This window comes from Leuciscus leuciscus (assembly GCF_965113295.1).
Source record: "Leuciscus leuciscus genome assembly, chromosome: 5".
NCBI classification, from domain to species: Eukaryota; Metazoa; Chordata; class Actinopteri; order Cypriniformes; family Leuciscidae; genus Leuciscus; species Leuciscus leuciscus.
The window spans coordinates 24,346,511-24,373,573 of NC_138729.1; the positions used below are offsets into that span (position 1 = coordinate 24,346,511).

The window sequence follows — 27,063 nt, forward strand, 5'->3', positions numbered from 1 at the left end:
CTTCATGCACTTGATTCAAAGAAAACCAAGCAAATACCTTAGTCTGGTAAATGTGGGCACATGTATCTGAGTGTGTGCTGGTTTGCTACGTGTTGAATGGTTATCTGCATTCCTTGTTTAAGTTACAATGACATAATCATTAATCACAATTGTGCCACTGACTTATCCAGCCATAATCATTCGCAAACAGCATTTACTTCCAGGTCGCAAAACATATGCACTATTGTATTACGTTTGAAATGCCAATAAGGATTTGTGTAAATGAGAATCTAATGAGTGACCCTATATGATTTGTGCTCGTACATGTTCTTGAATTAAACTGGTAAGTCTCGGGTATTGATGATGCTTCCTGCATGAGAGCTCTTCTTATCTCCTGATATTGATCAATGTGATCATGCATTTTTAACAGTCTCCTATTGATTTGTGGAGATGGGCACTGTACACCTGTTTAATCTTCAAACAGGTTTGGACTCAAATTAATCTGTCAATATACAGCATACATACCCAGCAAAAAAAGAAAAAAAAAGAAAAGCAATTACAAGTGAGACAATGGAATTTCTTTCTGATTTAAGACAATTAAAAAAATGATACAGTTGGTATACGTTGTGAAAAAGCTGTACATACATACCTATTAATGTTTTTTTATTTTTTTTACTATTTTCCACTTCATAAGATGAAGTGAACCAGTCATAAAATCTATGAAAGTTAGGGACACAAAATGTTAAAATCAAAGCCAATCTATCTATATTTCAGCTTCTTCAGAGTTGCTACTGTATTACTTGTCAAAATGGGTGCTTTCCTTCCTAACCAGTCCGTATAAATAGGCTAATAGATAAAAAGGAATTCATTAAAAAATAAAAGTAATAAAAGTAATAAAAATGTGGTTTTGTAAATAAACAGATTTTTTTGTTTATTCTTGTTTCTTTTTTGGTTAATTATTGTTTCATTCTACACATTTGAGCCTTTAGAATAGATTAAAAAAGGTCAAACCTGTCCAGACTTGGTGGTGTAGAAAAAATAAAATCACTGTAGTTTAACTTTTAGTGGTCTAAGACACATTGCATAAAATAAGACTCTGTGTCTCTGTGCTGGGTCTCTTCTGTAATATGTTGCTATGGTTTAATATATCCTTATGCAACACAGACATATCTGCTTTTATGGACAAGAAACCAAACAGACTGTCCTTCTCTATATGGTTACTAAGTGGTGAGTGCTTCCTCCATTTGGTGGGGAAATAGTCCATGGCCATTCAATTATCAACAAATATCCTGAAATGGATGGTGGAATTGACTTCTTTAAAAAAAAGCAATTGATTTTTTGCACCACTGCTAGACACCCCGAATTGGAAACTTTCAGGATGGATTGCTTGACCCAAATAAAACGTAGTATACTATATCAAACCCTAAACAGACCAGATGTTGTCTAGAGACAGAAATTCTCTAGTGTTGGTACATGCATTTTTATTTCATATAAATGTCAGCTGTCTAGTCAGATGTTAGTCTGGCCAAAAGAAAACGAAAAATAGACTATAAATATAATTGGTAATTAGTGAAACAAACCACACAAATTGTCATAAGCAAAGATTAAAGAACTATTTCTACCTGATCCGATTTGTCGAAAACATATTTTTGTTGGTGCACACTAATGTATTTAGGTCGATTCAGTCAGGTTGAATAGTTTTAACTTTAACTTACTCAGGTTATTTAACAAAAAAACATTTGAAACATTTTATTCTTTTAGTTTATGAAATGTGTTTATTCCACATGACAATGAGTCAGGTGTGCTTTATTTACTGCCATAAAAGGCCATGTCTAAGTGTGCATATGAGATAACACATATTGATTGCTTGGCTATGCTGTTCTTAGAACTCCTATTCAAATGAGACTATAAGTGCATGTGACTGTCGCTGAGAGTTGGAGGTCACTGAACTGAGCAGGCTCAGGAAAGAGTGAATGAAGCTCTATCTTTATGAGGCTGGCCAAGGTGATAAACAGGCCATGATATGAAGGGGGAGGGTGGTTTGATAAACTGGACCATTCCTGTTATTGCACTGCTTGCAGAGCCCAGCCAAGGGCTTTGACCTGAGAACGACCATCAGTCTCACTCCATCTCTCCTTCAAATCGATATTCACCTTCATGAGGATTTATGACTGTGGTTGCGGCTTGCTATAATAACAGTCAAACATGAAGACACACCAAGCCAGTATGTTGTGTTGTGGTTTTGTTATTGATGAGCAAAATGTCTAAGAATAAAGAGATTGCATGTAGCTGACCTTATCTAGCATCACTTCATGAAAGGTAAGCATCATGTCCTGTTTCTGTTTCTTATTATGAACTGTTCATATTTAGTAAATTGCATTGTAATTATTTTGTCTAATTTGCCTGAACATCGTACAACATCTAAACAAACTCAATGTTTTTGAACGAACTGGTTGAATGACTGATTCAATGGCTCACTCATAAAGACAGTAGGTGTGTTTGGCTTGAAGCCACGCTGCACAGACTGATTGGTGTATGAAATCAAAATACCACGAGAGCGATTAGAGAACAGACAGGTCCGTATGCTTTCGAATCACTCTCGTGGTACTTTGATGTCATAGACCGCTTCAAGTCGAACACACCTAGTGAATTGTTTTGTTCCTACAGTATATGAATCAGTGTTTGAATGAATTAGTTGAGCAAATGATTCCAACACATTCTCATACCCAAGACGTCACTTTTTGTCACTTTCAACCATGCTTCAATATCTGACGCTCAAAGCACCCTTTAGCGTCCATATGTGACGCTTCGGTTATGGGTAGGTTTAGGCGTCATATAACTGACGCTTTCGGAAGCGTCAATATCCGACGCACAAAGCACCCTTAGCGTCAATATGAGACGCTTCGGTTGGGTAGGTTTAGGTCTGTGGTAGGGTTATGCGTCTCATATGGACGCTAAAGGGTGCTTTGAGCGTCAGATATTGAAGCATGGTTGAAAGTGACAAAAAGTGACGTCTTGGGTATGAGAACGGGCTGATGATTCAATGACTCATATATAAACACAGTTACACATTTAATTTTTGATTGATAAGTGTTTTTGAACGAATCGGTTCAATGAATGATTAAATTACCTATTCATAAAGACAGCCAATTGTTTTGTTCCTATATTAATCAGTCTTTGAATGAATTAGTTGAGCAAATGATTCAATGACTCATACATGAACACAGTAACACATTTCATAAAGACAACCAATTGTTTTGTTCCTAAATGAATAATGTGTTTGAATGAATCTGATTAATGATTTAATAATGCTTAGACCCATAATCTATCAGTAATGTTCAGTATAACTATTAAATAAAGTTGTTTTTCATTATCTCACTGAACATAGCCTATTCATCACATTAAAGGAACTGTTTACCCAAAAGTGAAAATTGTCATCCGCCTGAATTCAAATTTGAATAATGCATATTGAAATTACACTAATGAGATTTAAGAGTGACTACTGAGTATATTGTTGTTGTTTTGTTTTTGTTTTTCATTTTTGGAGCTTGACAGTGCCTTCATTTGTGTTCAGGGGAAGAAAAGTAAGAATTTATACAGGTTTGGCACAATGGTTGGTAAATAATGATAGAATTTCTTTTTTGGGTGAGCCATTCCTTTAAAATCATGACAGTAATGCAGCAAGGCCTTTGAATAATGTGCCAATAAACTCTTGATTTGAAAACCTGAGGTTATATTTCTACAAAGAAGTATAAAGAGAGTCTGTTTCCATTTAAACTCCTCGATCATGCAAATATCGCCTCCACACTGTGATATCTTTCGCTTAGTGCATACTCTATCTTACTGAAATGATAGAAGTAAGCTGCTTAAAACAGAGTCGAATGTGAATAAGTTTATAGGTCATATTAATTCACAAGGGGATTTTTGCATGCCAGAGGTAAATTGTGAATATCTTTAAACTTATCATGAAATGTTTTGTCAGGTAACCTAAAAATGCGATTCATGTGGGACCATCTAATTGAAGTGGGTTTAGTCATCCTGAATATACTTTAAAATAATTTAATATAACTGAAACAAGACACTATTAGGTTACACCAATGGAAATATTTTTAAAGATCACATCAGATCAGGTAGAAAATGTTTCCTTAAATAACCCCATCTTATTTTGACTTTTTTTCAATGTATAAAAGAAGGAAAGCGACAAAGTAGTAATTATTTCTCACTGCTTCCAAAAAAAAAAGTTCTCTTTTTGAGGATAAACAAACCACAAACAAGCAAGTAGAGCTCACACTGAGTGCAGGGATGAATCAAGTCGAGTTGAGAGTTTCAAACTAGGTCAGAGAGCACACACGGATTTAGCAAAACTAGAAGAAAGAACAGTAGGGGGAACAGTGGGACCTGGATGAAAGTCCACGTGCCATCCCCGGTCAGGCAGTGCAAATGCTCCTGTTATGCAAAGAAGCCAGAATAGCTACTTTACATCATTTCCACCATGGCATGAGCTTGTCTCATATTCCAGGCATGCACCAGCGTTTTCCCTGAGAGACAATGACCTTGCCAACACATGTAGTATAGCAGCCCTTGTCCTTTGAGGAAATCTTGTTTCCATTTCCCCAGAAACACTCGCTACACTTGGGGAAGATACAGCGTTGTTCCCCTGCAGCCTTCTGATTGGACAACCCGAGGCCACCACCTGGCTCTCCGTACTGATAGAAACTCTGCCGGGTAAGCATGTTTCGGTGTGTACATTGTATAAAGGGCCATAAATCAGCGCTACCTTTGCCATTTGAATTATTCAGACTGTTCTATTAAATGTGAAGGCATCAACAGTGTTTGCGCTCATTATAAAATGACAACAAAAACTGACAAAAACCGACTCTCTCTGGGACCGCGTCCTAGAGAAAACTAAATCGAATAAATAAATAATCAAAATAAATAAATAAGCATAAATTGAGGGGGGAAAATAACTATGTAAAACGATAGAACAAAGAGTTGTTTGTGACTGCCAGGAGTATTTCCATAGCATATGCAAATTCATAAGACGCTGCCTGCATGTGAAAAGTTATCATTAATAATGACCAGGATGAACAGTTGAGAGTTACTTGCTGCAAGTGACAAGTGAAGTTTTAAAGTAGTTGAGACGATAAGCTTGCAGCATCTGAATTCTTTATCTTGGTTTGTTGACAATTTTATTTATTTATTTATTTATTTATTTTAAAGCACAAGCACACCCTGGCAGTGAGCAAAAACTCACTTTGTATTTGTTCAGCAACTATACTCTGTTTTTGGTTCTGACTTCAAGCTTCAAAGATCATCTTTATATGAGGATAAAACTGCATCCTTATCTTATTTTGAGCCAGATGAGTCACTAAAATGCAACTTCTGCTTGCCAATTAAAATCAAAGATTCATCATATTAAAACATACAAGAACATTACATATTACCGTTAAATTACAGCAAATTACTTGCACATGCAGTTGGGGCAGTAGTCCAGCCCTGTACAATATGAGTAAATCACTCGCATATGCGGCCAAATTTCACACTGGGTGACTAAAAATGTATTTAATTAGCTAATGGCTAGTAAATTGTACAATTTCAGTCACCTGAGAACTGAGAACGCCCTCTGTCACTTTCTCTCACACAGAAAGCCGTGTCCGACAGCACACGAATACTGAATTGAGATCTCTTTCACGTCTTCTTGCACTTAAACGGACAATTTCACACAAAATGATGTCAAAATGCCAGAGTATCCTAGTAAACATTGGATATGTCTTAAGTGAAAGTAAACAGTCGAGAATGAAAATGCATAAAGTGACAGCAGCAGCTGTTAATAAAACAACAAAAAACTCACTCAATGCTCTCGACTTAACTTTTGTAACTTTAATAAGGATTCAGATTTAATTTATATAGTGAAGACTATTAGTGTTATTTTACATTTGATTATTACATTTCCGATTCTAACTAGTGTTAGATTTACTTGAAAAACCTGAAAAGCACTGTTTATTTAATTTGTATCTTTGTTCTATTGTGTTTATTTGTACTATTGCTTGTAGTTTGATTATTTGCTTATTTTATTACAGACTGTTTACTTGTTATCTTTTATTATATTTATGTAGATTTTACTTCAAAAGTTAAAAAAGTTGACAAGGAGAAAATTGAAACCAAATGTCTGAGAAAATTTCAGTTCACAACTGATTATCTAGTAAAACACATAATGATTTATGTAATGTAAAACAAATCAGATTGTACTGTAAGTCAGTGTAGTAAGAAAACATATGCCAGGAAAATAAAAATACTGAGCCGATGCTTGGCACCCACGCAGTTGGTGTGCCTTCATCATTGTTCAGTTAGCAGGCCTTACAGAAAAAACCTCAACATTCACATCAGAGCAACTTGAAGTCTCTGCATCTCAACTTCACATTTCTCAAAGACAAAACATAAGGAGGAACTATACGTGCTTTTGTGTTGCATGGCAACCTGCTTAGAACTGTTGTAGTTAAATATGGCCAGGGTTAAATAAGGGAAAGAAAGGGATTGAGCGCAAGGGAAAGATAAGGGCACAGGAAAACATTGAGTTGTCGACAAGATGGAAAAGTGCTTTTTCTTTTTATCTATATAAGATTTCTAGTCAAATCCTTTGTAGAGAAAAAGAGTCATGAATTCAAAGAGGTCAGATTCATATTTTCAAGTAACCACATCAGTCTTTTTTACCTGTAATGTTTTTTTTTAGTTTTTTTTTTTACTAGCAAGCCAATTACAGCTACAGTATATGTGCAATTCAATGAAAGACACTGTCTTTTTAACTGACTTTAAAACCTATTTTGGTTTTTTAAGCCAGCTGTTCTTAAAAATAATCAAAACCAGATGGAAAATAATTGTTAATTTAGTCCGTTTTTCTTAGCTATGTAACACGCAGGGATAGAATACTGTACATGATTTGTTTAAAGTGAAGGTGAGGACATATTGAGTTGTACTTATGGCAGGACATCTTTTAAGACCTTAAATGCACAGATCAGCACAGGATGGTATTTTATGCTTAATGGCAGAGGGATTCATTAAGACACATCTTTGCAAAGGGGAGGCAGAGAGCACATGTCGATAAGTACTCTCAAAGCTGGTGTAAAACCAAGGGTAAATTTGATTTGCCATTTATGACCGGCGTTAACCCAGTGCTCTGTAAATAAACTTTATGGCATAGCTGGTTTTAATACTCCAGCTGTGCATCTTAAAACGTGGACTGCAATCATCAGAAAGTGGGAGAAAGAAGGCTTTTTACCTGCGTTTGACTTTTCAGACTGGCCAATGACTGGAAAGTGATTTCGGATGAGTGGTAAGTGTACAAGCCAATCACATGTGCTCAATTTCCTCCAACATCTCTTATTTACAGAAAAGTGTCCCAATGTGTCCCAAAGTGTTACCAATGTGATCTTATTGGCAATCATCTGCATTCATCTGTAAAGTAGCACTAGCACATACACTATCGTTCAAAAGTTTGGGGCTAGTAAGACTTTTTTGCTACGTTTTATGTCTCTTATGCTCACCAAGCTGCATACATGATCAAAGAGAAAATACAGTAATAGTGTGACCTATTATTATTATTTATTATTATTTTAATTATTATTAATATGTGTTTTAAACACTGTAAACAACCAAAACCTTTTGTTGTGTTCTCACCCTTTTTCAAATGACTGCTGAACCATGCAGTTCGATGCAGATCAGCGGTTAATTATACAGTTATAACATCTCATCTCATCTGAAATGTAAGAGAGGTATAACATAAAGAATTACTATTGTGAAATGCCCTGCACAAGTCGTGCTTGCGAAGGAGGTTCGGGTTGATCACCTTGTTCTTATTGACTGTCATTATCGGACTCGAACTGATATGGCTAAATTGACGGCATAGTTAGCATAGTTACAACGCCTCAGGAAGCCTCCGGAGATTCTCATTCTAAGCGGTAAACCAATCAGCGCTTTTTGGAAGACGGTTTTTAAAGAAACCGAAAGTTTAAAAAAAACAGAGCTTTCAGACATAATATGGTGAAAACAGGTGCTGCAACAATGTAAATTATAAGAAAAATTGTTTTTGAACATTAAATGATGTAAACATATGGACATCTAGTAGACCCCATAAACAAAAATATGAACTTGGAAATGAGCATAATAGGGGCCCTTTAAAACAACTGTTTTCTGTTTTATATATAAGTAATTTATACCTGTGATGGAAAACTGAATTTTCAGTCTTTAGTATCTTCAATATCTTACTGACTAGTGTACTGTGCATAGACAGGTTTGTATAAACACTGAAACATGCAATATTAATGTATTATCATTTTAAGTACAAACAACTTTAGAGACATACGAATATTTTCATTTTAGGCTAATTAATGTTAATAGTTAATAGGTTAATAGTTGTATTCAATGACATTAATTATATGTTCAATGCCATAATTGTTTACCAAATTTTCACCCTGTTCTGAGAGATTTCTGGTGCCATTTTACAAAAATATCTATAAAATAGCTAAACATGACTGTGCAAATTAAATTTTATATAAATAATATATAATATAATAATAGAGAATCCATAATGATTTCTACATTTCTAAAGCTGTGCATGTATAAATAAGTTTTAGATTCTGTGAGAATTTCGATATTGAATGTTTTGTACAAATAATAAGATCTGTCTGGTTTTTGGCACTTGCTTTTTCCCTCTATTCTGATGTAGAACTATGCAGATGAAATTGCCAGGAACCAGAGAAAAAAGATGAGCAATCTCATCTTGAAATAAAATTACGAGGTGGCAGCGTAAAATATGAGATGTGAGACAATCAAGGACAAGGGTTTTCCACAGAAATGAGAAGCAGATGATGGGGGTAAAAAGTAATCCAATTAAGCAGCTCCCAGGAGGGAGGTCAGCACAGGACTTTATTAGGGTTCAGAGCAGGTCATTAAGCATTTATAACACTTCGGAAATGCAATTATATGACTACGAGGGACGTTTCTTTTGGTTACTATTCAGTAGCATTCAACTGAATGACTCGAGAAGCCCATCAGTCTCTGTGGCTCAGATCTGTCAGAGGTGTTATGACGGTCTTTCTAATGCGTTCTCAAGCTTATGGGGTAAAAAGACACTCACAGAATTGCTGCAGAGCCCAATGATATGCTGTCTGCAGATTAGTAGCCCAGGGCTCACATTGATCTCCAGCAGCATGAGGAAGGTCTCAGTCCATGTTGTGGGGCTTATTGCTGTTACAGAGTTTCTGTAGCCCGATATATAATTATCATATAGGGATTGTCAAAGTTTTTTTTTTTTTTTTTTTTTGTCATCTACTGAATTTTTCGTCAACGATACCAGGGACACCGAAACACCGGGGAACATGAAATTTGGTGGGCATGTAGCCCCACTAGACTTTTACGGAACATTTAGTTTGGTCCCCGGGGGCCACTTCCCCCCCCCGCGCTGGGCCCCCCCAAACCCCAAAAATTCAGTTTTTCCTAAATAACTACCTGAACCGTGGCACCGAGGATGAAGACATTTTTATGGTATGTTGGTCTTAAGGGCCCACATCAACCTAGCCCATAATCACTCATTTGTGATTTGCGCCCCTCCCATAAAAAATGAAAATGCAATATTATACTGCTTTAATCGCCCCTATCTTCAGTTGAGATGTTCAGAACTGCACCATATTTCATGTGTATGATTAACTTGACAACCTCTGGGAGTATGCTAAGTTTCGTAGAATTTCATCCATGGGGGGGTATAAAATAAATTCATTTATGTGCACATTTAGTGACTGTACACTCATCGGCCTGTAGATGGTGGTGTTGAGCGAAGGGTTGCTGGTTTAGGATGATACTGTCACACACACACATGCAGGAATACAAACAAACGCAAGCATGCACACACACCCATACACACACATACAAATCCACATGCACAGACACACACACACACGCGCACACACGCGCACACACATGTACGCACGCATACATACACGCACAGACACACACACACACAGACACACACATACACAAACACACACACATACACACACACACAGACAGACATGCACATACTACTACTTTTTTTAGGTATATACATAAACACGCAATACAGCCAAATTGCTCCATGTCATTTATTTTTGTGGAAAGCCAGTGTAGGCCTGAGCGGCGGTCATATTTTGTACCGCCATGCGGTACATCTAGTTAGATTAATACTATTAAAAAGGTGTGTACAGTTTTCATCTGAGTTTAAGAAATTATTTGATACACATTTCAGCTTGAAAAACATGCAAATGTCAGGGGGGGGTTTTCATACGAATGGCTGACTCAAACAACTGTAATCCATTAAAGAACAAATATATTACATGAAAAGGCCACCAGCGTGACATTGGCAAGGCATCAATCCAAAATAGCACACTGGCACTCAGCAGAACACTTCCCCTCAGCTGAGGTATGCTAATTGCCTTCTAAACAAGCATTGTAGCATTGTTCCGGGTCCTAGCTTACAGTTATAAAAAATATATATATGTATATTCATGTTCACTCTTCATCCATCAAACCTTTAAAAAGACCAGGCCTGCCAGGCCCATTTACTGCTGCCAAAAATGAAGCCTTGTCTCTGGCGTTTGGCATATTGCACCTGACAGGACCCAGGGCAAAGACCGAGAGCCAATTTCAGCTTCTTGGCAGGGCTGCATTGAGAGTTCGGTGTGGCCTTGCTGAAAGGTGAAAGACTGTAATAAAGAAGATGTGAGCTTTTAATATTAATGTTAGCAAGGGTGAAAATGGAGATGTAGGATCTGGTATGAACAATTGAGAGGGCACTCAGAGAGGCCTAGAGTTTGGAGAACTGCTTGCCCGCTGGGTCGTGCGGCTCTGAGTGTGTGCTGAGTGCAGGTCATTTTGACTGATTGGAGATTGTGGGACTAGCAAAATACGCAAAAATACCCGAGCACTTCAATCATTCAATATTTAAATGCTATTAAAAAAACGTGTAAAATAATATTCCAGGTTCAGTACCAGCTCAGTTTAGCTCACTTGACAGCATTTGTGGCATAATGTTGACTACAACAAATATATATATATATATTTTTAAAAAGGTACAAATTGAGGTTTCTCCATTTGTGAGACAGTTACAATTAAAGTGAATGGTGAAATGGAAAGCACTTACATTAAATCTCCTGTTAAAACTTGTGCATTTTCTGAGCTGTAAAGCTTTTAAATAATTTTTATAGTTATTTTAGGGTTTATGGCGTCACATTGTCATAAAGTTTAGAAGAAGTTTAGTAAGTGATTTGTTTCACAGTAAAATCGTGTTAACACACATTTACATCTTGTGGCTATACTTTCGAAGCAGTATTTTAATGCTTATGAATCTATCAACAAGTCACAAGTGCTCTCGAGTCTCGACTGAGCTGAACCCAGAATATTTCTTTAACACAATAAAAGGGAAAACTATCAAAAATGAATCTACGCTATGATTTCAATATCAATAAACTGTGCACTGCAGCGATTAGGTGATTTTGAGTCACTCTGTGATGCAGCCAATGCCCTTATGCTCAGAGTCTGAAAAAAATCTTCCCCTATTGATTTCCTCTTTTGCCTTCCTTTGACACAGGCAGACCTCCTAAGGGGAGTTTCCTCATGCCCAGATGCCCCCAGTAGCTTACTTTAGGTCATGAATCATTCAAAGCATCTTCTGCTAAATAAAGACCCACGGCAGCAGTGCAAACAGACAGCACAGGTTCAGAAGTGTGGTTGGCTCTGCTTTTAGGCACGCAGAAGAGGATATACAAATGTTTAAAAAATAGCGTGGCGAATAAGACTTTTGATCTTGTACTGACTGTTTTTAAAAGGAATACCTGTATACTGTACCTCCTATCAAAAAGAGGTTTACAAAAACCAAAAAATGCTTTTGGCAAAAGGGAATTCCTGACTTCAAGAGAACCAGCCTAAGGGGGTTTACTAGTCTTAGCTGGTCTCTCAACTTGGCTAAGTTGGTGTTAAGCTGGTCTATAGATGGTTGCCCGGCCTGGCAAAGCTGGTTTAGCTGGTCTTCCATACTGAACAGATTAAAAGTGCCTGAACCACCTCTAAAACCATTAAAACAATTCTAACCAGTTTAGCCAGGCTGAGAGACCAGCTAACCACTTTAGGATTTTTTCAGCAGGGAATGTAAAATTACTATATTTTTAATATACTCAAAAGCTTCCCAAAATGAGATATATGCAAATATCTCATCTGTAATCATTATGACTGTTACTATATTACAGCAATAAAACTCATTTATATTGCGGGTCTGAATGTACCAATCTCCTTTTACTGAACTACAAATCTTGATTTAATTGAACTGAAAAAAAATTATCACGGTTTTAACATTGAACTGCGTCTTGAACACCAAATATTAATATTAGAATGATTTAGAATGACTCCTAAAGGATCATGTGACACTGAAGATTGGAGTAATGGCTGCTGAAAATTCAGCTTTGCCAACATTTAAAAATATATATTCAAATAGAAAAAATAAATAATAATAATAATTCACAATATTGCTGTTTTACATTATTTTGATAAAATAAATGCATCCTTGGTGAGTTTAAAAATTAAAAAATCCACAGACCCCAAACTTTTGAACGGTAATTTATATGGACATGAAATGTTGGCAATTAATTGGAACTGATAATCATGAATAAAATATAAATATCATTACAATAAAAATATTAAATTAGTATTAAAAAAGGGTAAATAAAAACCAGCAAAGCATGTACAATTGCTGAAATTTGCCCAAAAGACAGATCTGTAATCATGACAATGCAGCAATAAAATGTATATTTATATTGCATGTCTGCCCATATTAACTCAGAGCCAATTCATTGTTGGGCCATTTCAGCCATTATGACTTGCCCTTTTAAAAGGGAGCAGCAAAAAAATCCCTGTGACACTTGGGCATTGCATAAGCAATCAAAAAAGAAAAAGCCGAAAATACCACACTCAAGAGATGTCACTGCCCAGACTAGGTCTGTTGGAAATAAGCTCAACACCCTTGGCAGACACAAAAAAGACACCCACACACACACAGAGACACACAGACAGGCTGCAGCAACTCTGTGTGTGTAGGAATCCCCTCTCTGCCTCTCTGAGCTTGATGTAAATGGGCCTCTGGTGCGTTGATAATAATTAATGATAATAAGAGGAATGATGGATGACGTTGCTACTGCGCTAGCAGACACAGCAGAAAAGTTCTCTGCTTTTCCTTTCTCTCTGTAACTCGTTCCCCTCCTCTCAGCATCCAGACTATCCGTCCGCAATTTTATCTGTCAGGCCTCTCAGCACACCAGCCGCTCTGGATGGCCACAGGCAAAGCAGCTGTCAGCCTCACGCTCTCGCTTTCGTCTCTCTCCATTTCTCTCTCCTGTCCTTGTCACTTTCTCAGAATTCATATTTACGCTCCCTCTTGCTTCCTCTCTTGCTATTTCGAGAGATGATATAAAGTATGGTCCATAGATATCCTAATGGAAAAAGTGACAGGGCCTGGTTTTGACCTTGGCTCATTGGAAAAATGCACCTCTACCTACAGTACATTTTTTGCAAAACTCCAAAAACAGAATTCACAGCTGTTTCCAAATGAAAATAACACTAGTGTCAGTAAAACACTATCAACTTTAATTCATTTTCAGATCAGTTATAATTACAGGGGCTTGATTAATATATGATTGATTAATACAGACTTATTTTCATGTGGCTGCTTGCACAATGCTATGTAATGACCCCCACTTTTCTCAGAAGAAAAAGTCATACAGGTTTGATGGTGAGTAATGGATGACAGAATTTTCTTTTTTTTTTGGGGGGGGGGGGGGGGGGGGGGTAACTATCCCTTTAATGTTCACACACACTCTGTCAAAATGCCCATCTCTCTTATGCAGACCAAAAGCAGGTGGTTCTTCCCCACCAAGAGTAGCACAATATCCCAGAGGAAACTTTAGTTAGGATGGAGCTGGATTACATGTGGATTAGTGTTCCTAATGGCCCTGATCTCTCCTAATTCCCATCAATCCTTCTCATCTGAAACATGAAGAACGGAAAGAGGAATCCCAAAAAACCCAGCTTACGCAAATCGTAAATTTCAGTGCGCACTGAATTTTCTGTATAACAGAAAGGCAAAGCCACTCGGGTCAATGACATGACGTGCATATTTTTGTGTCCAAGTGAATTCTTTCCTTTTAAAATAATTTGATAAATTCATGACATGTATCCCTTTATCGCTATAAAAAGTATCATTTTCAGTACATTCATAAATATTATTTTTAAATTTTGGTATCTTAAACCCGCAAAATATCAAGTGGAGCAACCGTATGTGCAAATGAACAGACTAAGAAAACTATTTAAAATGGTGTTTTAATAATAAGAAAATCTAAATAAAACGTGAAATTTGAAACCTTTCATATAAACAAATTTTATATATATATAATATATATATAATAATATATTTATATATATATAGTCGTTTTAAAGCTGTAGAGATTAAAGTTTAAAGCTGTTAGCTTTTGTCCAGGAATTTGTATATTCTCAAATGTCAGGATGGGACAACTGCAAACATGGCTCTTTTATTGTGAATTGATAAGGTAATAACAGTAATCATGTTAATGCGGCATCTAGAGGAGAAAACGTTTGTAGATATCTCTCGAATACTGATAAAATCAGCTACTTTCAAGTATGTGTAGGCTGGTACACTTTCCATGTCTGTGGTACAACCAATCTAAAACTAGGAAACTGCTATTTTATCATAAACTTCTTTATTGTATTTAAAAATTACATGTATGCACTATGAGCAAAAAGTAATACAGGCATCCAAGTAGGAGCCTGTTCAAAGTCAGGTGGTGTAACCATAGACAGTATATAAACTGGACACAGCGACCCCATTGGATTCAACGGAGACAAGTGAAGTCAATTAGAAGCTCTCACTTCCTGATGGTCGAGCGTACTGCGCAGACTCAAACTGAGCTTGATGACGTAGATGTGACGTGAGCAACCCGTCTGTCTTCTAGTCACTGGTGATTGTCGTTTGAACCTTTCTGGATCCGCCATCAAATTGATGTTTAATTATATCAAGTGCTGTGAGAAAAGGCTATAAATCTCCACCTCCAACATCCTCACATGCAACATAGCCTACTAGCCGAGACTCCTTCTTTATGTGTACAGATGTGACGTAATGACGCAAAGACATGCTTGAATTTCCCGCGGAAATCCACCAGTACCACTGGAATTAAAAACATCATTACAAGCTTACCATTTTGAATCGAGCTACGGCAAGCAGATCGTTTTGAACACTGGCTGGTTATGTACTTGCTCAAAAAATTATTTTGGATCATTTTTAACCCCAAAAAGCTACGGACTGCAGCTTTAAGCTAAATAAATTATACATTTAAGCTAAGATTGTTCTAAAATGTAGTTTTAATTTAAAGATGTTTTACATTTTCAATTATCTTCATGATAATAAGATTAATAATTTTAGATGCATTATCATATCAAGTAAAGGAAAATCGGTCACACTTAATATTAAGTGTATTTAACTAATATTTACTCACATGCAAAAAAAAATGGTTAGGTATGATGTACTTGTTCATGAGATGGGATACGAGTAAGGTACACGTTTGAGTAGGTTTAAGGGTGGGTTAATATTTAAGGGGCAAAGGGGCAACAGATGCCATTACAGAAATTAATTACAGATGTAATATGCAGGCATTTTTTTAAAAGTACAAAGTAAAACTTGTATATGTACACAATAAGTGCATTGTATCAAGTGATTAATTTAAATGTTAGTATGTGGTAGTTAAAGAGAACTCAGCACGGCAGGGAGCATTAAAAATGATCCGGCAGCAAGAGAAGCATCTTGCAGAAAGAAAAGAGAGGTGATGAATCTTTATCAGTTATTATACAGTGTTCCATTAAAGTTGCTATGCATTTAATGTTTTAAACATTTTGATGAATGCATTTTTGATATTTTAACTGACTTAAGCTGATCATTTTTTTTGTATCAATATAAAACATGACTTTGTTGTCCTTCATCACAATCAATTATTACAGTGTATTCTAAACAATCTATTGCACTGTAACCAAATGTGATGTTATGGGATTTATTTTGTTTTTGATCAATTTACTACTTTTACTTCAATAGAGACTGTTGACTAAAAGACTTGTATTTATTTATTTATTTTATATGTAATTGAAAGGGGGGGGTCAGATAATTAGCATATCCTCAATCATTATTAACGTTGTCAGGTGGCACAACTGATAGTCATCAGATGGTGCAACCATGCAAATTCTTGATTTAAACCAACAAATAATTGGCCAAAGTGAACAAATGGCTGAAAACTAGATTGTGAATAGTTATTGTATTAAATGCATTTACTGGTATACTTGTAAAGATTCCAAATTCCTGACCACTAGAATGCAATAGACACTATAAGGGTTACTTTGCTTAAATTTCACAATAAATAGGAATATAGGAGGAAAATACAGTATAGTATACAGGGGTTGGACAATGAAACTGAAACACTGATCACTAGTATTGGATGTTTCACGCCTTTGGTGGCTAATCTCCACTGATTTTACATTCCATCAGTAAGAGTGTGAAGGTTGAATTAGCAGAGCATAAAATATTGCAATCCACACAACATACTGGGAGACAAATCAGAGGCCAAAAAAGGACATATTGTTGGTGCGCGTCTCGCTGGCTCATCTGTGACCAGGACATCAAGTCTTTGTGGTGTATTGAGAGCTATGGTATTCATGGTAATGTCGGCATACACCACATACTGTAGGTGTGACGGTGTGGAGAACCCCAAAGAGGCCTAACACCCTCGGATTGTTGCTGCCCAGAGTGAAGCACAGGGTGGATCAGTGATGGTTTGGGCTGCAATATCATGGCATTCCCTACTGTGCTTGATGAGTGTGTCACTGCTAAGTACTACCAAACCATTCTGGAGCAGCAAACCTTTTTTGAAGCTTTATTTGATCCGCTAGTTAATGATTTTCAACTTTTTTCCTCTAAGCCATTGAACTCAAAACATTCCGTAATCAAGAACTTGAACTTGACTCTTAAACTTGAGTCTTTCGGAATTGAAACAAGAACTTTCCTCTTCAGACGGTTCCGCTAATTAATGTTTTCTTGAGGATGAGAGAAATGTGTCGCGGTAACCTTTCACAGCAAGCTGCGTGAATTGGAGGATAGTGTCATGGGGAGCAAGAGTGTGACTGAAAAAAAGAAGGCATAAGAGATTCTGATGAGGGAAAGAGAGCTCTTTTCCCCTGGTAGCAGTTGGTGACTCAGTAAGAGAACGGATGTGCAGAGCCGAGTGCAATTAGCAAAGTGGCCCTAATGCCAAAATCACACAGAGAGAAGCAGAGGGTGACAGACCAGCCCTCTGGAGTAGAACACAAACCCTGGTATAGTGTACATCGCACCGTACATCTCCTCATTCCAACAACGAGAAGAGTATTGCTGGTGTAAATTGAATAAAGCCGCTGGATCAGAAGGTGGCACTCAAAACAAATGCAATCTGATAATGGCATCCTCCTCTCTACTCAATACGTTTTTTGTTGGTGTTATGCTCAAAAGCGTTTAGAATCACTTCAGCTGTCACTCGCACAAGTGCCGTCAGTGTCAGTTAATGGACGGCTTTATATTACATTTTGGTTTTGACTTTTTTTGTGATCCTTAAAGTGATTCATGGTAAATATAGCTTGGCAGTAATAAATGACAAACAGGGCGTCTGATGCAGATTTAATAAAATCAAAGCGATAAAACTGTCATCTTCACGAATAAGCTAAAACCAAGAACATATTTGGGTTCATCAGTTACCTTCTGTATTTCCTGACAGTCATAGCAGTGAGCGTTTTCTTGCTCTCTCTGCATAATATATATATATATATATGTTTGTTTTATTGTTGTTTTTAGATAAACATCAGGACTGCATTGTACACATTACTTGTACAACATAATTTCACCCACTTGGTGAAGGTTTTTTTTTTAAATGATGTTTTGTGCACTACTTTAGTTTTGAAATTGCTGAATATTATTTTTCACACTCAGACTGATCTTTAGGGCTGTAAGCTATTTCATAGGTTTCTAAAATAAAGCGGGAAAATAAAAATAAATGTATTGTGAAATATCCCACGATGATGATTCATTCATAATGACTCATCCTTGCTAAGAAGTATTGGAAAGTGAATTTTTTATTGAAGTGTTTTAGTGACCCAGGGAAATGTCTTGGTTTTAGCACCAGGATTTTGTTCCGCACCTTATTGGCACGCATCTGGCATTTAGTGTGACTAAGGTTATAAGCAACAACAACACCAAAAAGAGCAGAAAGTTAAAATCTACATTATGACTTAGTCGTATGAACACATTTTGAATATTAAATACAACAAATATTTTTGCTTATTGTTGCTTATATCATATGATTATATTTTTTGTGATGGGTGAATTAATGGGGAAAAAAAATGTTTTGCCATTATCAATTGCCAATTAGCAAATATGCACAGAAAAACACATCTAAAATTAAAAGGCCTAATGTATTTCAAGTACTTGTTTTGTTAAAGACCAAAATATAAATTATTTAAACTGACTGCATCAGATCACTCGTACACCAATGCAATACATTTTTAAGGGTCACATCAGGTAGAAATAGCTCCATATCCCTAAAACAGGCCTTTCTACTGGTAGAGCCAATCCGATCTCACGGCAATTCGTACGCATTTTACGAGGTGGCTAATTCGTACAAATTTTACGAGTTACCTAATACGTATGAATTCGTACGAATGACCTACCCCTGACCCCACCCCTAAACCTACCCATCACTGGGGTTTAGACAAATCGTACCAATTCGTCACCTCGTACTCACTCGTACGAATTGGTCATGGTAGAGCACATTTTGAGTCATGAAAACTTGATTAAATAATCTCTGCTATTTGTATGCTGTGTTAAGCACAAAATATATTAGTTATTACTGCAGTTTTCAAGAATACACAAATAATTTCAGGATTTAAAAAAGAATGAAATCACTCATTATGTGTGACCATATTCATAGATCTTTCTATGGCATTTTTATGTAATACAATTTCAGAGAGCTTATTTTGTTCTTTGTCTGCTTGTGCCAATTAACAACTGTATATTTTCCTTTAATTTCCTTGATTTGTGTGCCCTTTCATTCAGAAGTTAGCTTGATGATTGCTGTTGTTCTTCTAGCCATTTTTCTGGCAAAGCAAGAAGAATCTGAGAAGCATTCGTTATATAAAATGCAACAGACCTTAGGACATTATGAATTATTTTTCTCAATAAAGGAAGAAGCCACAAGGATGCCCCAAACATAAGATCTTGAGGAACAGATCTCGGAAGCTAGAAGGTTTCCATCTGTAAAAACTTTAAGAGTTTACCCAGGGCTCCATATATTATTTATAAATGCTTTCTTTCCTCATCTTTATTTCTTTATCACCGACTGTAAGATTTTCCCACAGTTTGGATGCAACATGACTCAACCATCTGAAGAACTTTTTGACAATGCACAACAATTTAGACATCACAAAAGCAGATTTCCATTAGTTACCGGAGACTTTGAGATTAGCAGCTCGGTGCGGTGCATATTGAATTATGCGATGGCGTCGCATCAATCAGAGAGCAGTGACGCGCATTCAGCGGACTGAGCAAAGTAATGAAGCCCTAAATCTCCCTGCGGGTTTGTTGTGGCGCCGTTCATCTTGCAGTGTTTTAATTGATTTCAGACTTGCACGCGAGTAAAGGTGATATGCGTTGCTGCAAAGGGACAGCTGATGAAACCCAGGTTTACGCTGCACAGGAGTGTAACTAAAGCAAGGATGAATATTATTTCATATTCATAAAAAATGATTGTCTATATAAAGTAAGGCCTCACACAAAGGCACAGAAGAGATGTCTTGTTTTTGAGAAGTATAGTATAGCAGAGTAGAGTAGAGTAGAATAGCAATGGGTTCCCTCAGAAAATTCCTAGGGGTTTGCAGAATAGCGCTTTGGATTTCTGAGTGAAATTTGGTCTGTGGTTATTTGAAGAGACATAAAATACCTCTAGTGAATTTTAAAATTTAATTTTTTATTTGTATTGCCATATTATCATCAATGGCTATTTTCATGGCAAACCAAAGTATTTTTAAAGCAACAAACAATAGTCAAACAGGCAAACTATTTAAGAACTTTGCTAAAAAAAATTTGCTAAAAATTCTTGAATGTGTGACCCTGGACCACAAAACCAGTCACATGGGTCAATTTTTTTTAAATTGAGACCTATATATAATCTGAAAGCTGAATGAATAAGCTTTCCATTGGTGTATGTTTTGTTAGGATAGGACAATATTTGGCCAAGATACAACTATTTGACCATCTGGAATCTGAGGGTGCAAAAAAAACTAAACGTTGAGAAAATGTCACGTATCGATGAGGATGCAAATGCAAGTAACAAATGTAGATTTATTTACACAAATAAACACAAAACAGAAATCCAGGATAACAAGTAACAAAGACATGAAGCAGAGACAGGTAACGGTGACAATGATCCGACAGTTAACAAACCAAGAGACAATGCTTATATAGACAGATCTAAATAAATAACAGGTGTGCCGGTGCTGATGAGGTAGTAATCAGTTGATCAGTCCAGATGATGACAATCAGCACAAAAACATACACACACGAACGGACCACAGTTAGCCAACCGTGACAGAAAATCGCCTTTAAAGTTGTCCATTAATGTTCGCTATTGTGCTGCATTCACTCACAAAAATAAATGTTTTATATATTTACGGTAGGGAAATTTACAAAATATCTTCATGGACCATGACCTTTACTTAATATCCTAATGATTTTTGGCATAAAAGAAAAATCGATAATTTTGACCCATATTGTTGGCTATTGCCACAAATATACCCGTGCGACTTGTGACTGGTTTTGTGATCCAGGGACACATATTGTTGTGTGCTTCAAAAATGCAAGTTACTAGCAAATTGCTACATAAGGAGCACAACGATTGTCCAATTTGTCAAGTACATAAATTCACATCCTTGTGTCAGTTTTAGTTTTTTGTTTAGAAACATCAACATTTAAAAACCCGGCAGCAGCTTCATAATTCAGGTATGATGCAAAACACGAAAGTCTCTTCAAATAATGTTAACCGCAGAATTTTTTTCTACTCTATATTACACCTAAATCTTAAAACGATAAGAAATCCACTGTCCAAATGATCCAGTTTAATCACAATTAAGCTATTGGTTTCACAACAGGAAAAAAAATCTTCACTGGTCACTCCACATCTAAACTGCTGATACAGATGAGCCACAACAACGGCTGTCATCCTCATATGTTTAACTGAGTTCAGTTCAATAATAACACGTCACCTACTTACACAGTAAATGTGAGTGTTAAGTAATGTACTAGCACTCAGTGCAAAGCTTCCCTTCACGGGTCAAGTCTCAGCATAATGGGATCTCACAAGCATGCCTCGTTTTGACATAAAAGTCACTATCACATTCGAAATACTAAAAGGTTTTTCACACAAACAAACACTGAAGATAGATAGATAGATTTCATGCTTTTGTCCCAGCAAATCCCATCTTGACTGCAACAGATAAAAATAGGACAGAGGGTAAGATCGAACTAAGTCAAAACATTAAGAGGTGTGAGCGATTCCAGAACGAACAACTAAGACAGAGGCACAATCGGTAAGCTGAAAGTCTCTTCTCTCACTCACTGAGTCACAGCCCTGCTCTTTGTCTACGTCTGTCACATTGAACTGTTTTCTTTGGTCTGCTCTGAATTGTTCTCCCATGAGACTGGATGGCTCATTGGTCTTGCTCCTTTGTGCTAGCCTCAGAGCATCACTCCGTTCCTGCGGCTTGTCAATACTGTGATCAATGCGAGTGCGCAGCCAAGTCCTGTGACTGGCGGATCACCTTGCAATGTGTTTGGTGCCCTGTTAATCAAGTGATGTTTATGAATTGCTCCTGCATTATGAATCTCATTAGCAGTAAGTAAAGTTGTTGTTTTTTTACACACACACAAATTTTTTTTATGTATTTAGTGGAAATGGAAAACATTTTCCCCAATAGACAACCCTCCTCGTTGCACATGCAGTGCAGTTTTGTACAAAATAAAGAGTGCAAATTCAAGATTTAAGAATTTCTGTATAAGGTCAAAAAGTAACACTTGAAGCCACTTCAAAATAATAATGCTCATGGTAAATATAGTTCAAATCTAAAACTTAACGTTAATTGCAACCTTAAATTTGTAAGTAAAAATCAAAGTGGGGTTACACTTTATTTTAAGGTGTCATTGTTACAGTGTAATTACATATTTAAGTACTGAGTAATATCAACTAACAACATGTACTTACTATAAGGTTAGGGTAGGATTAGGATTTGGTTGAGGGTTAGTTGCATGTAATTATGCATAATTTACTGTTATTACAACATGTAACATGTAACACGGACATTGTAAAATAAAGTGTTAAAATATGTATTCTTCTTTTTAATTATAAATGAAAAATTACAGAATTACAGAATCTGTGGATGAAAACAAAACAAAAAAATGTGTTATAATAATAGGCTAATAATAATGAAAACATTTTACAGTGCATGTATAAATACAAGCTATTTTCACCAATATCCTTTTTTTTTTTTTTAAACAAACAAACAACTGCACGCTAAGCTTGTCAGGTTTCCAAAATGAACCAGCAAATATCAAATAATATTATACTATTCTAAGTTTGTGATGTGTGCTACTGTGCGTAATCAAACAATTATTATCCATGTATAATGGAACGGAGTAAAAATAGAGTACAGAAGACAAACGAGACCACAGTGCCAGTTATTCCTTAAGCACAGCAAGTCCGTGAAGTCCGTCTGGAGCTCAAGTACAGCTGACAGTAAAGCAGCACAGCATCCATCAGATGCGCTTTCAGGCACGGCAGCGCAGGTATTGTCTTGCTCTGGCAGCCAGATTTACTTCCTTATCGATGCGATCTACAAATGCATCTCGAGATAAACAAGAAACAACTCGGCGCTCTTCTAGCGCTATCAAGCGTTTGATGACTAGAGGTAAGTCTCGAGACTTGCACGCTGACATTAAAAAGCAATAATTGGATAATTGGCCTACATATTTCCCGAAGGCAAGTAATGCTGATACTATGGGAATCACGCTAAACTAAAACTGCTTATTGTCTACGAGAGAATAAAACTGAGTTAAAACAATATAAGCCAGCATACACTAGGGATTTAAGGCAATAAAGTGCGGTTCGATACGGAACATAATACATACTTTGCTCTCAGTTTAGCCCGAGATTATACTACGATATAAGTCTTGCTAGACATAAAGAAGCATCCACTTCTCGCGCGAAGCTCCTCAAGAATGTAGCACACACTGTAGTCTGTGCTTTATCCTCGGGGATGTGCCTAGGACAACATTAAAGCATGAAATAAATAAGACACCAGCGCAAAGAAGAAACGCATTCCACCTGCTGTGTGGCCAAAGTGCACTAGCATTGAATGTGATATAGGCTACGGCCAAGCCATTCAGTGCTGAATAGTTCAGCACCAGCACAAAGGACAGCTCCACTGCATCAAGATAGAGATCTCACTTCAACCCTCACTGATCGACTCACCTCCGAGAGAGCAGAGCAAGGTGTAAACAAGCAACAGGATCTCCAGGCGGCCCATCCCCGACCTAAACCCTTCCAGCCACCACATCGTGATAAACTGACTGTTTACGCCCCGACGGCACGGACGCGATTTTTATATCGCTACGCTTGTCCACATTTTCAGCTCTTGCAACGGACCAGCTGTTCGCGCATGACGTAATAGTGAAGAGGCTATTCCGAGAAAGCCCCGCCCCATCTCTGCAGTGATTGGAGGTTCGCCACACATCCATTCAATTGATTGGCGGATGAGAACGTCGGTCAAAGGGACTGGCGTCTCGCTCTGTCCTGGTAGGAGACATGAGCAGTTTGTCCGACAAATGAGCAGCATTTCAAGTTTACTTCCTCAAGAAACAAGTTACAGCTTTGGTGCTCCGTGCATTTATTTTCCAAGAAATCTTTTTATGGCTGTAATTTAATTCATTTAATTTACAACATCTTGATGAAATCATTTCGGCTAGCCAATGAGAAAATGCGTTGGTTAAACGTAATTATCTTGGTTTTATTTATTTATTTATTTGACTTGAATTGCCACTATAGCGTTATTTATTTTTACTACTTCGAAGCTAAACAGAAAGGAACATTATTTTTGCAGTAATGAAATACGGTTAAATTTGAGATAATGTTCATTAGATTTCGTTGAACCTGTCACCCTGTCGAAGACCCTATGTCGAAGACAGAGGGCAATACTGCCATCTATTGGCCGCTTACTGAAACAAACATCTAGGGTGCAGTTGGTGAAGCATAAGAAACGACAAAAAATAAATAAAAAAATCAGCTTGAACAGCTGGAAGCTGCTGTGACCAGCTGGTAATGCTGGTTCTTCTAGCTGGTCTACCCGCTTGGCCAGCCTGGATCAGTGCCAGCAAGAAACGAGCTTAAACAACCATTTTCCGAAACACAAATGGGCCTCATGCAGCTGCCTGAATCACGGTGAATTTATTTTGAATAGTGTTTAAAAAGCCATTGTAAACGCGTTTTCTTTTCAGTGATTGACAGTTTGCATCGGAAACTGTCCATCACTGATAAAACTGCGTTTACAAGGTAGCCTATATGCCACCAAACTTACATATCGTCAGGGAAACGCTTTGTAAAACTAATACTGTATGACAACAAAGTTTGCAACAACAGTTAAAAAACTCAGGCGGTCGATGTCATCCTGGGTGAAATGTACTTACCTTTAGCTAGGCTGAATTCTTTGTTAAGACGCCTATGTGTTGGACATCTTCTTGGCACAATTGTTTCCACGGAGATTTTAATTTAATAAATTATTTGAATGCAATAAACCTTGACTTATGCATGCCGATGGCTGTTTATTACAGCCACAAACAAGTCTAATGTTGCTAGTCAGACTCAGGTGCACTGATGATCATTACTTCTCTCAATCACAGCCTTCATGCTTCCACCGCAAGGTGTCGCTCCTTCCACATCACTGATCAGTAGTGCCAGGTACAGTTGTTCTCCATTCTCTTTAATGATGGACTGAAATGATTAAACATTAGACCATTTCCATTCTTGTATTTGCTAATTATTATCTTCTTTGGTATTTTATTATAATTAACACAGGCATCATTATGTTCGATAAACAGTAAAGAATTAAAATAAAATTACTTCTTTATCCCCTACTGTTTCTCATCCCAATCAACAATCCTATTCAACAACAGGGACTGAATGATATTTTCACAACATCTGAGCAAATTGAAGAAGGACATCATGTTTATGATCATCTGATGCTGTTCGTTTTCACCCTGAATATAAACAATATCTGAATAATGATTTACAGTTTTTTTCGATTGCTAAACGACAGTGGGCACAACTGGAGACACATGTGCAAAACTCTAACTACAGTCTGCACAGCAGCAGTTCATGTGGACCAAACTCTAGTTCGTTTTTCATTGCTTGAACACAGTTTTCAAAACTCTACACACTTATCCCATGACTTTAACCACAACCTGCACAACACTGTGGATTTACAGCACTTTGTTCAAATGCTAACACACTGCTGTCAAAACTGTGAACCACACATTCAAAACAGAATAGATTTCAGCCTTGTGCCTTTCAAACACTGCTGACTGTAATTTCAGCTGAAAGGCTCCCATACACAAAATAAATATATTTGAAATATATTTTTGGAATATATGCAAATATTCGAAATTGGCCCAATAAATATATTTTAGTTAAATATATGTAAATATATTTCACACTTACTGTAACATCATATACTTTTGTTACATTTCATAATATATTTCAAAATGATAAATATAAGTGACCAACAATTTGGAATATATGCCACATATATTTTCGACACTTTACGTAAGATATATTTCAATTTATTTTTTTGTGGAGGTGAAAAGTGTTTGGTCACCACCCACATGACCAAATGTCTCTTTTGGAAGCCATGCATGCCGGATGTGAGGACACGAGTCCAGAGGACTGCCAGGGATGGATAAGGCACTCCAGAAGGTTCTTCCACAGGTGCATGGCAAGAGAGAATATTAGATGTGATGTTGATGAAAACCTGTGTCCTGATGCTAGAGAGAGGCAGGATTAGCCCCTCAATTATTTGTTTGAATTACAGTATGTACTTTTAGTTTCTACCTTTTTTTTCTCATTACTGTAATTCCGTAAATTACTACAGACTATTGAAGCAAACTGCTAATTTTCATTTACCTTAAAGAATTATGTTCTAAAAATTTAAATAAATCATGTGAAAGAATGTCACTCTTTTCTTTGAAGAAAATATTACTTTGTATGAAGTCACTGAAATTGTTCAAACTGTAAAGATGAAAAGTTTGTATTTTCTGTATTGGTGTTTGATGCTAGTGTTTTTCCTCTCAGTGTGTTCTGAGTGACAGTGTGTGTTATCTCAGTGAGGGTTGTGTGTAGTGTTTGGCTGCACTGAGCTGTTTTGAGCCATGTCGTGAGCTTAGAATTATAAGGTTCTATCTCCGTTTAGGGTAGTTCTGAGATATTGAGCATCAAAGTTTTTACATCCCAGCTGGCAATGGATAGATGGAACCTTTTTATTTTATTAATAACTACTAACAAAATATTGTTTTACAAAAATAACACCACACAGGCATTAATAAACACCTAATGGATCAGATTATGTCAAAAACTCAATTTCGACCAAAAGTGGAGATAGAACCTTATAATTCTAAGCTCACGATGTGTTAAGAGTTGTGTTGCTTGGAGTGAGTTTTGCAGGTGATGTGAACTGTTTAGCTCAGGTGACTGTTGGTAGTGCAGACTGTAGTTAGAGTTTTGCACATGTAGCTCCAGTTGTGCTCACTGTCGTTTAGCAATCGAAAAAAAACTGTAAATATAATGGACGCATGCAGCTGAGGGAGCTAAAAAGCTAAATATATATATA

At 36.8% G+C, this 27,063-nt stretch overlaps 1 protein-coding gene across 1 annotated transcript in view; it reads right to left on the reverse strand.

Moving 5' to 3' along the window:
- Positions 1-24,387, reverse strand: part of tmem8b (transmembrane protein 8B) — a 147,264-nt gene extending 122,877 nt beyond the window's left edge. The window contains exon 1 of the mRNA XM_082170065.1: positions 23,658-24,387. Within this exon, the coding sequence (XP_082026191.1) occupies positions 23,658-23,742 (85 nt within the window). The 5' untranslated portion in view covers positions 23,743-24,387. The remainder of the gene's footprint in view (positions 1-23,657) is intronic.
- Between the last annotated feature and the right edge of the window lie 2,676 nt (positions 24,388-27,063).